The 15,451-nt window shown below is 45.4% G+C and overlaps 1 protein-coding gene across 2 annotated transcripts in view; it reads left to right on the top strand.

The window, feature by feature from the left end:
• ZDHHC2 (zDHHC palmitoyltransferase 2) overlaps positions 1 to 15,451 on the top strand; it is a 55,851-nt gene that overhangs the window by 21,126 nt on the left and 19,274 nt on the right. For both annotated transcript variants that reach the window (XM_084877780.1, XM_084877779.1), the window contains exons 2-6: positions 2,447 to 2,473; positions 3,862 to 3,956; positions 10,577 to 10,697; positions 14,301 to 14,370; positions 15,157 to 15,189. In XM_084877780.1, the coding sequence (XP_084733906.1) occupies positions 2,447 to 2,473; positions 3,862 to 3,956; positions 10,577 to 10,697; positions 14,301 to 14,370; positions 15,157 to 15,189 (346 nt within the window). The remainder of the gene's footprint in view (positions 1 to 2,446; positions 2,474 to 3,861; positions 3,957 to 10,576; positions 10,698 to 14,300; positions 14,371 to 15,156; positions 15,190 to 15,451) is intronic.

Raw genomic sequence — 15,451 nt, 5'->3', positions numbered from 1 at the left:
AGTTAGCATATTCCCTCCTTATTGGCTGTGGGCGCTGCCATCTTTGTGAAGGCAGGATGGTCAATTAGCATATTCCCTCCTTATTTTAGATAGGATAAGCATGCCTCCATATCCATGCATACAACTTGTTTAACTGAAAACAAACAAACAAAAAATAGATGCCCTATGGATTTTTTAAGTACATATAGAGAAAAACAAGCTGTGTAATGAAGAAATAGCATTTAAAATAATATCTTTGAATGCATATCAGCCAATAAAGTAGTAGTCCAGGTCAAAAAGACAATCCGTTCATACTAACTGTACTTTTTCCATTTTAAATTTCATTTTGCTTTACTTCTTTCAGTGTTGACAGTTAAGAATCACGGGTTAGCAAATACATTTTCTTTGAAACACCACCACCTCTGGCATGGTCGTTAAGGGCCATTCAAACATAATTGTGCAAATGGAGTCAAATTGCTTTTCCAATTCCTTCTGTGAGCTCCACTAATGGATTGGAAATTTTGATGCGAGGAAGAGCGGCAGTCAGTTTTGGAGCACTTTGGAAACCCGGAAGTCAGTGCCTAGAGAGAAATGCATAAAGGGAGGGAAGGGCAGGGTCTGAGAGAGCAGACGGCCCGCTGAGGGCCCTCCCAGGACCCCTCCCCCCAGTTCCCTCAGCGCAGCCGCTGTAGGGGTCCTCTGAGGAAGTGCACTCTCTCACCCTCCAGCCTCTGATGTATCAGCAAACCTGCGGAGTGTAAGTCAGAGTTCACCTGTGTGGGCCAGTCCCATTCTGGGGCTCAGAAATGCTAAAGGAAACGGAGAGCCTAGGAAGGAGCCACATCAGTGCTGCTGAGAGCTCTGCCGGCTGTGCCTCTAAACGAGAACATTTTTACGGGGGACGGACATAGCCTTAAGTATGGGGAGGTCTGTCCTTCAGATCTTCCGCTTATCGATACAGGTGGGAAGCACAGAAGCCATAGACAGAAGCCACAAGGTGCTTCAGGGCACAACAGTCCCATCATCATTCTTAGAGCAATCCAATCCTGGGATGGGCTGCTCTGGAAACGCCTAGCCGGACGACGGTCCGGTAGGCCTCTTGGAAAGGAGTTTGGTTTGACAGAAAACCCCTTTTTTTTTTTTTTTTGCTTATGAAATACTAGAGGCCTGGTGTATGAAAATTCATGCACTGGAGGGGAAGTCCCTCAGCCCGGCCTGCCCCCTTTCACAGTCCGGGAGCCCTCAGGGGCGGGAGGTGATCCGACGACCAGGGGAAGGTGAGGTCCCCATCACACCTCTGCTGCTGCCACTGCCGGCAGCGCAAGCCTCGGCCGGCCCTGGTTACCTGAGCCTCGGGTGACCCTGGGTGACTGGGCAGCCGCCAGCCAAGGATTGTCTGGGCCTCGGGCCGGCCCTCGGGGGCTGGGGCTGAGGGGTCTGGGCACCGCCGTATTTGAGGATAAGGCAGTCAATTAGCATATTCCCTCCTTATTGGCTGTGGGCACCTCCATCGTTCCAACAGCGCAAGGGTCAATTAGCATATTCCCTTGTTATTAGATAGGGTGTTTTCTTTTTAACTTTAATTTTATTGTTTGGTCAGGTAATCTTAAAAATCTTTTACAACGTTACCCTCTGATTCTGGTGCTTCTCAAGACAATAAAATGATATATTCTAGAACTAAGGCCTGGGGTACTGCCCCCCTTTCAAAAGCCAAATGGTAGCAGAAATCCACAGACAAGTCAAATCTTCTGCTATAGCTGAGGCAGAGGAGAACGTCCAGAGACGTTAGCACAAAAGGAGCCGAGCAGATGAGAAACAGCAAGTGGACAATTCTGACGCCGAGGAGCTGTCTGGGTTACAAAATTCAGGCCCCCGTCCCCGCTTGTTCAAGCTCTGCGGTCCCCGTGCTGATCTGCCTGCCAGCAGCGCCTGAGGGATGGCAGTTTGCCTGGCAGGTTGCCGGGGCCTCATTCTGTGCAGGGCGCAGGAGTCATTGGGACAAGAATGTGTACGGACAGGAACTGGAAAAGGCAGGCGTGGCGCGGTCATAACATTTCCCCCTTCGTTTTGGAGCGCTCACTAGGTGAATGCCAGTTTATCACCAACAACACGTCGCCTCTGGGAATGGCAGGGCCTGGAGAGAGATGCCTCTGTCCGAACCCTGTAGTGGGGAGGGAGATGAGAGACTGATCATTCCTGTGGGAGCAAGACCCCGGGGGCAGGCCTGCCAGCCTCTGTGTTGCCTGGGAGCCCCCCGGCTGACATGCAGATAGAGGCCACCCTGACTCCCTCCCCCACCCTGGCCCACACTGCTCCCCAAGCCCCTGGATAAAGCTGGACAAGTATTTCAAGAACGTGGGTTTGCAGGGGGAGTCCAGGTATTATTAACCCGTGTCTGTCAGGCTGTGCTTGCCAGATGCTTCATGTAACCTGTTTCCCCTCCCCCCTTCCCCCTCTCTCTCCACAGTGTCCATGGAGAACATTGGAGAACAAGGTAAAATATGTTCTGTTTTTGTTTCAGATGTACAGTTTTAAAAGTCATTTGAAAAAAAGCAAATTGAATTCACTTAGCTTTGGTTGGGATAAATAACTATTCTGTAAGGAGGTGGAGCTAAGACAGGGTTCAAGCTCTCCGTTCTCATGGTCCCCAGGCTGAATCCTGCCACCGCAGGGCGGGAACTCTGCCCACAATGCCTGTCCCTGTGCCAGCTGCTCGTGGCTTCCAGATCCGGGAATACCAGCCATTTCCTGTCTTACCCCGTTCCCGTCTCTCGCATAATCCATGGAAAATATCGTTGGCTCTCATTATGCCACACTGATGTATGCCTTAATGGATCACTTAACTTTTTAATGATTCTATGAGCATCATCATTCTTTTAAAAGAAATTTAAAATACCAAATAGGCTATGTTTTAAATCAGCACATTTTATTCAACTGTTATCTTACAGAATTGTTATCTGTAGGGCGTCCCCAAAATGTATATCACACACTTTGAATCAATATAAAGGCAGTATTTATTAAAATGCATTTCCTTTTCAAAATTGAGCCATCCACTGTTAAAGTGTGCATACATTTTGAGGAACAATTGTAATAATCTGGACAATGAAGATTTACTAAATTAAAAAAAATAAACAAAACAAACTGTGTATGCATTTTGGGCGGACAGCCTTTATGTATATCCCAGAAGTGATCGTTATCACTGTGTACAAAACCCAATATTTTCTACTTGCATAGCACGTCAAGAATGAAACACCACACAGAGGGTGTTTTCCTGTGTGTGTATTACCGGAGACAAGGGTCAGAGGGCTTTTCCTAACGGGTGTCCCGGTGGTAAATAAGACACTTGAGCTTCCAATGGAAGGCTTCTCTCTCCATCCGGACGGCTCCAGCTTAGACGTGCTGTCACTGACACAGCGGGGCCGCCAGGTGTGACTGGAGCGGCTTTTGCCATGCTTTGTCCAGGAGGCAGAGTCCTCAGAGCCTGGGCGTTTGGGCAGCTGCTTAAGGCTGTGCTTCTGCCTCAGAGCCAGCTGCAGGCGGACCGCTCCCTTCCACGGTCTAGGAAACGCTGCTGTGAGCCATTTCTGCCAACAGATGGGCCGACCTCCCGATGGGAGGGCGCTGATCATGGTCACAGAGCTGATTATGCATCATTGGGGATTTTTAAAAACCCTTGGCTTTAGGTATAAAAATTAATCCATGGAGCTGTGCCTATTCCGGTATGCTATAAGCAAACTTATTTACAATAACAAAAATTAGTAATGAAAATTCAAAATAAAATGAACGTACTGCCATCGGGCGTTTAGGCGTTTTAGAATAAGCAGGTTGTTTCGAACACCGGCTCGCATGTTACAGTGGAAATGATGTTTTCTCTCCCTTTAGTTGTGTGCCTGATTGCTTATCATCTCCTGTTCGCAATGTTTGTCTGGTCATATTGGAAAACTATCTTTACATTACCAATGAACCCTTCAAAAGAAGTAAGTAAAACTATTAGTAAAGTCATCCTAAAGTTGGAAATCAATAATTCTGGTGTCTGAAGAGCTAATTTTATGTCTTTTTTATTAATGTTGCAAACTTATTGAGTGTTACAAAATTTTTAATACTAATGTCTTATTAGTAAATACTTGAGTTTTCACTTGGTAAATATTAGTTTTGCACCGGATGAGTATTATATTTCCAATGTACAATCTGTCATGTGTTCTACTTTTAGAGTTAGATATCAGGATAGATGGATAGATAAATACATAGATAGATAGGTGGAACAGAAAGTAGACATGCTTCTATTAAAAATATCCTACCCCTAACTGGTTTGGTTCAGTGGATAGAGCATCGGCTTGTGGACTGAAGGGTCCCAGGTTCAATTCAGATCAAGGGCATGTAAAAAAATCAATAAAATATATTTTAAAGATAAAAATATCCTATTAATGATGAGTTAGTTGGCTGATAGCCACCAAACAACAAAGTAATTATTTAACTAGTCTCTATATTCAACGTCGATAGCCGGGCCACAGCTGCCAGGTCTGCAGGCTGCTTCTGTTTTGTTGCTCTGACATGGCAGCCTCCAATCCCAAGGTCACCTCTTGGCCTAATGTGGCTGCGTGGTTCCAGCCATCGTGTCTGTATTCCAGGAGCAGGCCAGGAAACGTGGGAAAGAGAAGCAGAAGGAGATGTCCTTCTCTGTAAGGACTCTTTTTGGAAGTTGCTGATGCCATTTCTACTTACATTTAGAACTCAGTCCTATGGCCATAATCTGTGCAGGAGGCTAGGAGTGTAGTCGTTATTCTTGATGGCCGTGTTAGCCAGGTTAGAAGAAGGGAAGAGTGGACATCAGGGGTCAGTTTCATCCACAGCTTCTAAGTAAAGTGACATGATCAGATACGCATTTTGAAAAGATCATCTGGCTATTTGTTTCTTTAATCTTGGTTAGTTAGATATTCTTAGAGTAAAGGGCTGTGTCTTAATCATGTTTATATATTTGGCCCTTAGTCCAGTACGTTTGTTGAGTAGAAATAAACTTTTTTTTTCCCAGTAATAAAAGTGTTTTAGTAGGCTAAATTAAAAAAAAAAAAGGAAAAGGCCCTAGCCAAGCCAATTTGGCTCAGTGGGTAGAGCGTCGGCCTGAAGACCAAAGGGTCCTGGGTTCAGTTCCGGCCAAGGGCACGCACCTTGGTTGCCGGCTCCTCCTGGGCCAGGCCTTGGTCAGGACTCGTGCAGGAGGCAACCAATCGATGTGTTTCTCTCACATCGATGTTTCTCTCTGTCTTTCCCTCTCTCTCCCACTCTCCCTAAAAGTCAATGGAAACGTAACTTTGGGTGAGGATTAACAAAAAAGGTTTTAAAAAAGGTAAAGTCTGGGCATCACTACAGATTGTTTCCTGAAATAACCTGTTTGAAAAGCAGCTATTGTTAAAAAAAAAAAAAAAAAAAAGCCAGTAAACATGCTATTTGTCCTGGGAAAGGATACTGAAAACAAAACACAGTACTTGCAGAGAATTACTGGTCTGCTTGGGCTGGAATGTGTTTGTTAGAGATAGCCCTTTTTCCTCCTACTGTCTACTTCTCCCCTCCTCCCCGGCTTCCCTCTTCTCTGCTGTCTCTCTTACCCCCATCCGGGCCTTCACTGTAGGTTTGGAGGGAAATTGTGGCGTCCACTGCAGGTGGCCTCATCCACTGTACTGGTGATCATACCCTTACCTCTGACCTGGGTTGAAGATTCCCAAATGTGTTTTTACTTCTGACCTCTCCCGAGAATTCACACACAACCTCCTGCCAAACATAGCTTCTCGGTCATTCCCCTGACACCTGAGACATCGCACGTCAAACTCTGAGTTCCCCACCCTCTCCTTCCCCGGACGGTGACTCACCGTTCCTCACGCTGGTTAATGCCCCTGCTGACATCCACCCCGTCCTTCAACCAGAAGCTTGGCAGTGTGCCCCGTCCTCGGGCCTCCTCGCCCCTCTGGGGCATCCGAAGTCTGCTGGGGGTTCCACCTCCCCATATAGATGTTTTGGTGACGCCCCTTCTTCCTTTTTGGATCAGTGCCTTCATTCAGGGTCTCCCCTCCTCTCTCCGTCGGAGACGTTGCCGTCCTCTCCTGTATGATGTCACTGGTTGCCGTCCCCTCCTGTATGATGTCACTGGTTGCCGTCCCCTCCTGTATGATGTCACTGGTTGCTGTCCTCTCCTGTATGATGTCACTGGTTGCCGTCCTCTCCTGTATGATGTCACTGTTGTCAGCCGGGCCGACATTCCCTCCCCAGAGCCCAGCGGACAGCCATGCTCCATCCTGAGGCTGGGGGACTCATCCCAAAAGCACAGGGAGCACTTCCCCTCTCCTGCTCGTACCTTCTCAGGCCTCCGCCTATGGGGAAGGCCCGTCACCTCAGTCGGACAACAGGGACTCTGGTCTGAACTCTGACTTCGCAGTTTATACACTATTAGTTCTTCATCTCACGTAGCTGCCGGTGTACATTCTTTTCTTTCTAGTTTATTCTTAGTTCCTCTCTCATCCCAATAATTCTGCTTTTATTTGTACTGGCACCTCCTCCTTGGTCACCTTCTCTGGTTCCTCCTCATCTCCTGAGCCTCTAGCATGGCATTGTATAACTCAGCCTCTGGTCTCTCTCTTATTTGTCCACATTATGGCTTTACTAGTATATTATATCGTCTTGTGCATTGCTATCGCTTTCAAGTTAATATCATTAGTCCGGTCCTCTTCTAACTCCAGGCTGGTATATAGCTACCTATTTGGCATCTAATTTTGAAGACAGACTTTGCATTCCCCCCTCCCTCTCACCACTCCCCTAACCTCCTCCGATTGCTCGTTTCCTGTCTCAGCAATGGCAGCTCCGACCATCCAGCTGTTCACACAAACCTGGACTCATCCTTGGTGACTCCTCTCTCAGACCCACCTCCAGTCAGGCCCTCGTGCTCTGGGCATGCGCTGTGTCCCCTCACTGCTTCCTCCGGCTTCCATGGGCCTCCCCGACTTGTGGGTTACAGCATCCAGTCAACAGGTTTCCTTGCTTTCGTACTTGCCTGCTTCTGTCTATTTTCAACGCAGTAGCCAGTCATTCTTTCAAAAACAAGGCAGATCCTATCGTGTTCTTCTTCCAGGACTTTCCTAGGACATCTGAGCCCACTCAGAGGACAGACCTCGTTTCCTCCTGTGGCCTCGGAGGCTGCCCCAGGCCGGGCCCCACGCTGCATAACTGACCCACTCTTCTGTGGGTTGTTGTTGTTGTTTTTTAATTATTATTTTTACATCTTTTAAAAAAATATATTTTATTGATATTGAGAGGAGGAAGGGAAAGAGATAGCTAGAAATGTCCACGAGAGAGAAACATCGACCAGCTGCCTCTTGCACACCCCTCACTGGGGATGTGCCTGCAACCAACGTACATGCCCTTGACCGGAATCGAACCTGGGACCTTTCAGTCCACAGACCGACGCTCTATCTACTGAGCCAAACCGGTTTCTGCTACTTTTACATCTTTATTGTTGAAAGTGTTACATATGTCCCCTTTCCCCCCAACAATCCCCTTCAGCTAACTGTTTCCTCCACCCCAGGCCCTCCCCGCCCCCTGACTGCTTCCATGGGCTGTGCATGTATGCGTACAATGACCACTCTTCTTGAATGCCACTGAGCCTCCTTGGCCTCCTGCTGATCCATCAAGCTGCTGAGCGTGTTCCTCCTTCAGGAGCCGTGACACCTGCTGCTTCTCCTTGACCCAGAGCACCCTTCTCTTGGGTGACCCTCCCGGTGTCCCTGTCCAAGGGGTGCCTCAACTTTGAGGTTTTCCATGACCCCTCTGTGTAAAATAGCAAAGCCCTACTACCCCCTATCAGCTGGACCTTGCTCTATTTTACTCCATAGCATATCATCCTGTAACACGTTCCACATTCGTTTTTATAACACCCCTAGGGTATACGCTCTAAGAGGCATGCACTGTATCTGTTCTGTTCACTGATCCATCGCCGGTAGGAAAGTAGTGTCTCAGCCATAAAAGGGGCTCAATAAATATCAAGTCGTTGAGAGGAGAGAAGGAATGTGTGCCGATGTGAGCTCCTGTTTCTAGCTTTGGCAGGAAGTTGAAATGACTTCTGATTTCTCCTTCAAATTATGTGGGAGGTTATTGGCAAGAATGATGCGAGAGAGGGGTTGACTAAGGTTTGTAAGAGAAGGTTTGAAATAGTGAATAAATACCGTGGGAAAAATGGAATGATACAAAGTGCAGAAGAAATAATAGTATCGACTGGATTGACAACCGTGAAGTTACAGCTATACCAGAATTTGTTGGAAGATTTTTCCACAAAACATATATTTACCTTATTTGTTTCATAAAACTGTGTGAGATAGACATTATTTATTACCATTATAGAGATTTACCAATAGGCTCTGAACATTGTAATATGTTTTCCCAGTATACAAGTGATATAACCATACTAATTTACATTTAGAAAATAAAAGGAAAAGACATCCCATTCCACTAATTCAGTTTACGGTCTTAATTTCTTTCCAGTTAATTTTTTTTCACACCATAGCCCATCGTTGGCTTATTTTCATTTTTAACTACGGCCTAATAGTCTCACTGAAACATTACAATTTACTCAGTCACATCCCAACTTTTCATATTGTAAATAATGTTGTTAACATGTTCGCACATAGACCATTACCATTTTTAATCATTTCCTTAATATAAATTCTCAGGTGGAATCACTAGATCGAGGAAATTTTTTTTTTAAATATATTTTATTGATTTTTTACAGAGAGGAGGGGAGAGATATAGAGAGCTAGAAACGTCGATGAGAGAGAAACATTGACCAGCTGCCTCCTGCACACCCTCTACTGGGGATGTGCCCGCAACTCAGGTACATGCCCTTGACCAGAATCGAACCTGGGACCCTTCAGTTCGCAGACCGAGGCTCTACCACTGAGCCAAACCGGTTTCGGCTAGATCGAGGAAATTTAAGTCACTTGCCAAACTGTTTCCTAAAAGGATTGTAGACATTTATATAAAGTGCTTCCAGTTTTATCAGACCCTTGGTGTTACATGTTGTTATTAAGAAAACTGTTGCCGACTTAATTGGCAAAAAAGTTCTGTTGAAATTTGCACTAAATTTTAGGTACTTGTGAAATTATATGTGTTTTTTTTTTCCCTCTAAGTGAGAAACAACTAGCAGAAAGAAAATACACTTGAGAGTTTTGTTTATTCTTATTTAATTAATTTATTTATTTTTAAATATATTTATTGATTTCAGAGAGGAAGGGAGAGGGAGAGAGAGACAGAAGCAGCAATGATGAGAGAGGATAATTGATTGGCTGCCTTCTGGGGATTGAGCCCACAACCCGGGGATGTGCCCTGACTGGGAATCGAACCATGACCTCCTGGGTCATAGGTTGAGGCTCAACTACTGAGCCATGCTGGTTGGGCTGTTTGTTTGTTTTTAGAGCCTTTTTTTTTTTTTTTCCTTAATTGGTATGTCCTTTTAAAATTACTAGAGGCCCAGTGCACGAAATTCGTGCATGGGGGGCAGAGAGTGTCTCTCAGCCTGGCCTGCACCCTCTGCAATCTGGGACCCTAAACCGGCAGTTGGACATCCCTCTCTCAATCTGGGACCGCTGGCTCCTAACCGCTCACCTGCCTGTCTGCCTGATCTCCCCTAACCCAAACTGTCCCCCCAGCCAGCCTGATCACTCCTAACTGCCTCTGCCTTGGCCCCACCGCCGTGGCTTTGTCCGGAAGGACGTCCAGAAGGTCTCCAGTCTAATTAGCATATCACTCTTAGTATAGATACTTTCCTTTGATGTGAAAACTGTATTTGAGCCCTGATCTTGGTTTCTAATACCATTCTTCACTGGAAGGAGGGAGGGTTCCCTGGGAAATAACTGGTCCTAGAACCAGGACAGGAAATATTCAAGTGAGCCAGGAGCACCTTATGTTCCCAGAAAGTTAGGATGTTCAAACACACCTTCAGAGGAGTTCAAACAGACTTTTAAAACCGTTTTGTTTTGTTTTGTTTTTAATTATCATATTGGAGCCCAAAGAAATACTTATTTTTCTCAGCTAATTATTTTTTAATTGGTTGGGCCAAATTGGCAGTACAAGAAGTAAAATTAACAATTAGTCTGTCTTGAGTATTAGAATTCGTGTACTAATTATTCCTAATTTAGAACTCAGATGAGAAAACATGCATGATAGATTTGTTCCTATTTTTGTTCCTAATGATATTCAATTGAAAAAGTCATCTGTTGAGCCAAATTTGTTTCTTTTGCCATTTATCCATTAATATAACTAATATTTGGATAGAACTCTATGGTTTATAAAGCACTTTTACATATTCTGTTCCTCTTGAGATTCACAAATCTCTGAGGAAGTGGGTATTATTATTATTATTATTATTTTACCTTCTATATGCATAAACTAATCACCTGCAAGGTTAACAGACTAGCCCAGATCTCAGACTCTATTACCTTCCTGAATTTGTAGACTGTGTACCATTAACATTCTATAAATGCCTTCTTCTGGGCTAGTAGATCAGTAGATGTTATCATTTCTTTGAAAACACTAATGAACGTTTCAATCTGCTCCGCAGTTCCACCTCTCTTACGCAGAGAAAGAATTGCTGGAGAGAGAGCCGCGGGGAGAAGCCCATCAGGAGATTCTCCGGCGAGCAGCCAAGGACCTCCCCATCTACACCAGGACCATGTCTGGAGGTGCAGGAGCTTGTGGGGACCGGGGGAGAGCGTGTGTGTGTCCTTGGAACTGTCAGACACTCATTGGGAAGCATTGGGCCAGGTCATGGATGGCTATAGCGTACTAAGAGAGTGTGAAATACCCCGTTACTGTTGTGTGTTTGTGTTTGTTTCTGGCTCACTTTAAAATCATAACTGAGTCTAACTTCCATCGCAGACATTGTTTCCTGTTCGTTTTCCTTGTTTCTCAGCGAGCCAGAGGTAACTCTGTGATGTAATATTATGTCACTGGTTCTGTCCCTCCAAGACACAGATATATTTCTGTATAAGTTCATGTGTAAACCTGAGCAAACACGGAGGGAGGTTAAGCCCCTATAAATTAATTGCTGCACAAGTTTCCAAAGCTAGTTGCTGACAGCGATGGTACCAGGTATAGAAACCTATCTCCTCATTTCCGGTGCAGTGTTTGCCTGCTGTGCCATTGACACACTGAATGAAGAGAAAGGGCTGAAGTGTAGGTCGTATCAGGACAAATATTAATTTCCACCACTAATAGCAGCTACACGCTGGGCTTATAAGTCACCTCCCTGTGTGGTTTATAGGACATTGAGCCCATCACCTCCTGTCCTCGCAGTGCGGTATGCCTGTCTCCTGAGATGAACTCACAGTGCCCCATATTTGTGACAGCCTGGAACAGAATCTGGATTCTCTGATATAATCTTTATATTTCAGTGCAGAAATTCTGGATGCCTGCTAGAATCACTATGAACTGACTATAGGCATTGACCCCATTAAATTGCACAGAGTATACACTGAGTGGCCAGATTACTATGATCTCTGAATGCATAATAATCTGACCACTCAATGTGTGTATATATATATTAGAGGCCCGGTGCATGAATTCGTGCATGGGTGGGGTCTGGCCAGCTTGGCCAGGGGGAGGGGACATAGGCAGTTGGCCGGCCTGCCTGCTGGTCAAACTCTTGGACGAGGAGACAGTTTACATATTAGCCTTTTATTATATAGGCTATACACTGAGTGGCCAGATTATTATGCGTCCAGAGATCATAATAATGTGGCCACTTAGTGTAATAGTCAGACAGCAATGCTGGTGTGATTGATCCCCTTCTAGAATATGGAGAACGGAGAGGTAGGCGTGATTCAGCAGTGAGCAGCCACCGGAGCTCCAGGGCAGGAATGTGAGAGGGCCTTCCTTACCCACCCTCAGCCACACCCCAGGGACCCTTGTCTTGTGCGTTAACTTCCTCCTCCACTCTGGGAGAAAGTCTGTGGACTAAAGCCACGTGAAGGCTCAGCTGACATTCGCACACTTTTACTTTATAGAGCATTGAAGAAAAGGAGTGGTAATATCATTTAGGATTTTACCATCCATTCTAAAGCCACAGGACTTCCTCCAAACCTGAGAGAGAGAAATGCCAGCTGTGCCTGGGTGAGGCTGACGGCTGTACACAGAACACACTCAGCCCCGGAGACGTGGCTGAGGGTGTGCGAGTCCTTGAGGCAGGGTGTTGGAAAGTCTGCTCCCTGCACTTCTGTTTGTCCTGTGCGTCCTTCTGACCCACCGTCTTCTGCATCCTCACAGGGCTCTTCAGACTTTTTTTTACTTTATTACTTATTTTGATTAATGAGGACTATTTACTTTTTTTGTTTAGCTCTCTCCTTGTCCCCGATCTTTTCCTACAAAAGAACATTATACTCGTTTTTTACAACAAAGGTGACAATTAGAGGGGATGTAACTCATTTATCATCATACACAGAAGTTAGTAATGTTGCCTTTTCAACATTTACCCACCAAGTTTTCAATTATATAAGTAATATATGAATACATTCCTTAAAAATTCAAGCAAGACAGTTAACATAAAAATTCCCCCTTGGCTGTAAGGAGTTTTTAAAAAGATAATCAGATCTTTCATTTTAAATTACTCTGGCATGATTTCAGTTGGACATAAGGTGGTATACAGAGTCTTTGTAGGTTTGTTTTTTTTTCTTTCTCATTAATTTCTCTTTTTATAAAAGACTCCAGACAAAACACTTATTACTACGTTGTTTTGGTCTCGGTGAGTTACTGCCCACTTTGGTGTGAACTGTAAAGTGCAGACAATCACTGGCCAGAGAGGACCTGGCGGTGTCCTCCAGACATCACATGGGGGGTGTGGCTTCAGACTGTGCTGCCCATTCACAGGCACTGACAGTGCAACTGTGAGGGTGACATACTTCACAGGTTCCCGAGAGCTGGTGTGGGAAAACCCAGCAGACAGGACTTTCTTCTTAGCTCCCCGGGAGTTTAAAAGCACACATGGAGCTCCCATTATACGATTCCTCTGGACACCACCGCCTCTCACTCTCAGACCCGCCAGGACAACCAAGAGAGGATACACCCACGTTTCAGAAATGTTATGCAAAACTAATTTTAGAAATTTGTGAATAAACTCTGTTGATCGCTCACATTGAGAAAGATCTCACGCCCCAATAAGAACAGGAGCCAGGGAGACCTCGGAGGGTCACGGCGAGGGACCCGTGGGTGTCTTCCCTCGGGGGCTGAGCAGCAAGGCCAGGCGTTGATCCCTGCGGTTCCCGAAAGAAGAAGCAGTGCGGGGTGATGAAGGACTCGTTTCCACACGGAAAACAACTCCATGTAGGCCCCGTGGTCTACGAGAAGCACGTCTCATTCTCAGTTCCTAGCAACTGTCTTTTTCAGAGATCATAGCATTAGCTTGACACAACCTTGGTCATTATTTATTGCGAGTATTTTGTCCACATTTTTTTTACATTTGTAAGCGTGGCCTTACTGATTCTACTGGACTGCCCACGTAATAGCTGCTTTCCTGCAGCGTCGGTAGCCGCCTGCATCAGCGAGAGCCTGCGGACTGAAACAGCCTCTCCGAATCCATCACTCACGGCTGCCTTAGCTGCGGGCATTGGAGAAGGAAGGCCCGGGTCTTCCCTTACAAGGACTGACGTTCTCATCGGGAGTGCTTCTGCTAGTTCTCACTTCTAAGCTTGTACCTCGCTCAACACAGAAGGGGCGAGAGCGATCGAGAGAGTTTATTCACAAATTTCTAAAATTAGTTTTGCGTAAAATGTGGTTGTATCCTTTCTTGGTTATCCTGGCGGGTACAGAAGATCATTGGTTTTATGGAGAGAGACATTCTGTTTACTCAGATGGAGAGGAACATACAAGGTAGGTAGGTAGGTAGGTAGATAGGTAGGTAGATAGAAAGGTAGGTAGGTAGGTAGATAGATAGATAGATAGATAGATAGATAGATAGATAACCACTGACACTTGAGGATGCCCTAGAACAGTGGTCGCCAGCCTTTAGGACCTCAGGGACCAGCAGTGGTCGGCGGACCACCAGTTGGCGACCGCTGCCCTAGAAACATTTCCCCTCAAGATGCCCGTCCTCCGGAAACCTCCGGAGAACCAAGCCTGGGGGCATGTCTTTTCCAAGTTTGTATTTCAGCGGAGCCGACTATCTCAGCTTTACCCAGTTTACATTTGGGGTGTTGTTTAGAATGTGAATTGGGATCATTTAAATGAGAGCCATTCAGTCGCGTGCTCAGGGCACCGTTCAGGGGAAGGCTAAGTGGACTCTCTGTTCCCAGCAATCCGGTACTGTGACAGATGCCAACTCATCAAGCCAGACCGCTGCCACCACTGCTCCGTCTGCGACAAGTAAGGAAGCCTTCCTTTCTCTTCCGGAGCGTGTTTCTGTCCCACTGTTCTCCAGACCATCTCCTTCCCTCCGTGCTCCTGTCCCCACACCTTGCCTTAGGAGCGGACTTGGCACGATCACTTGTGTCAGTAATGAATGTGGTTTAGGGCCAGAACCAGTCATCCCCTTCCCCCGACTCACACTGACGTGCATGTCGTGCGTGACTTTTACCAGCTCAGACCTGGCTGGTTTGACTTGGTCAGTATTTCTTCTGTGACCCTTTCCCAGTGGACTTTGCGACAGTCGGGTGTTATTACATACTGAGTGTAGCCACCAGGGCAGTACAACTACGTGGCCCAAGGATCGAAATGAAAGGACAAGTTTTACCCAGACTTCCTGTAGATCTGCCGGCATTCTGCACCTCCTTTAGCGTAAGATAGTTGTATATGAACACATTGCATTGGTTTTAAACCTTAAAGCATGTTATAGCCTTAGTTGAAAGTCCTATTATTGCATCATAACTGGAATTAGCTAGCGTCTCTTTCTTAGATGGGGACTTGCGCTATTCTCTTTTTATTTACTTATTTTATTTGTTATTGGCTCTTATTACAGACGTACCCCACTTCCCACCCTTTACCCATCTCCACCCCGCCCCTGCCCCCTCCTATTATTCCATTTTTAGAGAAGTAAATAATTTTTCAATACTTTACTTGCTATAACTTTTTGAAATAACAAATATATATTTTAATGATTTAGTGGGACTATGTTTTCACGGGTGTTGAGTTTTGTGTGTATGTTTTTTTTAGGTGTATTTTGAAGATGGACCATCATTGCCCATGGTAAGTCTGCCTCTATGCTTAAACCGGTTTCTGTCCCTTCTAACTTAATAAATACAATCACTTATCTATTTACATCTTTTTAGAAATGAATTTTGCCTTAGCTGATCTAGGAGGTACTTTCAGATTTAATTTCTGATAATATTTGTTTAATTAGTTCAAGAGTCCTTATTCAGGAGGATTTCCATGAATAATTTTAAAACCAGCGTTTTAACAATTTAAAAGTTAATGTCTCATATTTGCTCAGAACAAATGGTTTTCTTTG

This window comes from Pipistrellus hanaki, assembly GCF_964339955.1.
Source record: "Pipistrellus hanaki genome assembly, chromosome: 3".
NCBI classification, from domain to species: Eukaryota; Metazoa; Chordata; class Mammalia; order Chiroptera; family Vespertilionidae; genus Pipistrellus; species Pipistrellus hanaki.
The sequence above is the reverse complement of the archived record's forward strand: the minus strand, read 5'-3'. Positions and strand labels throughout refer to the sequence as shown.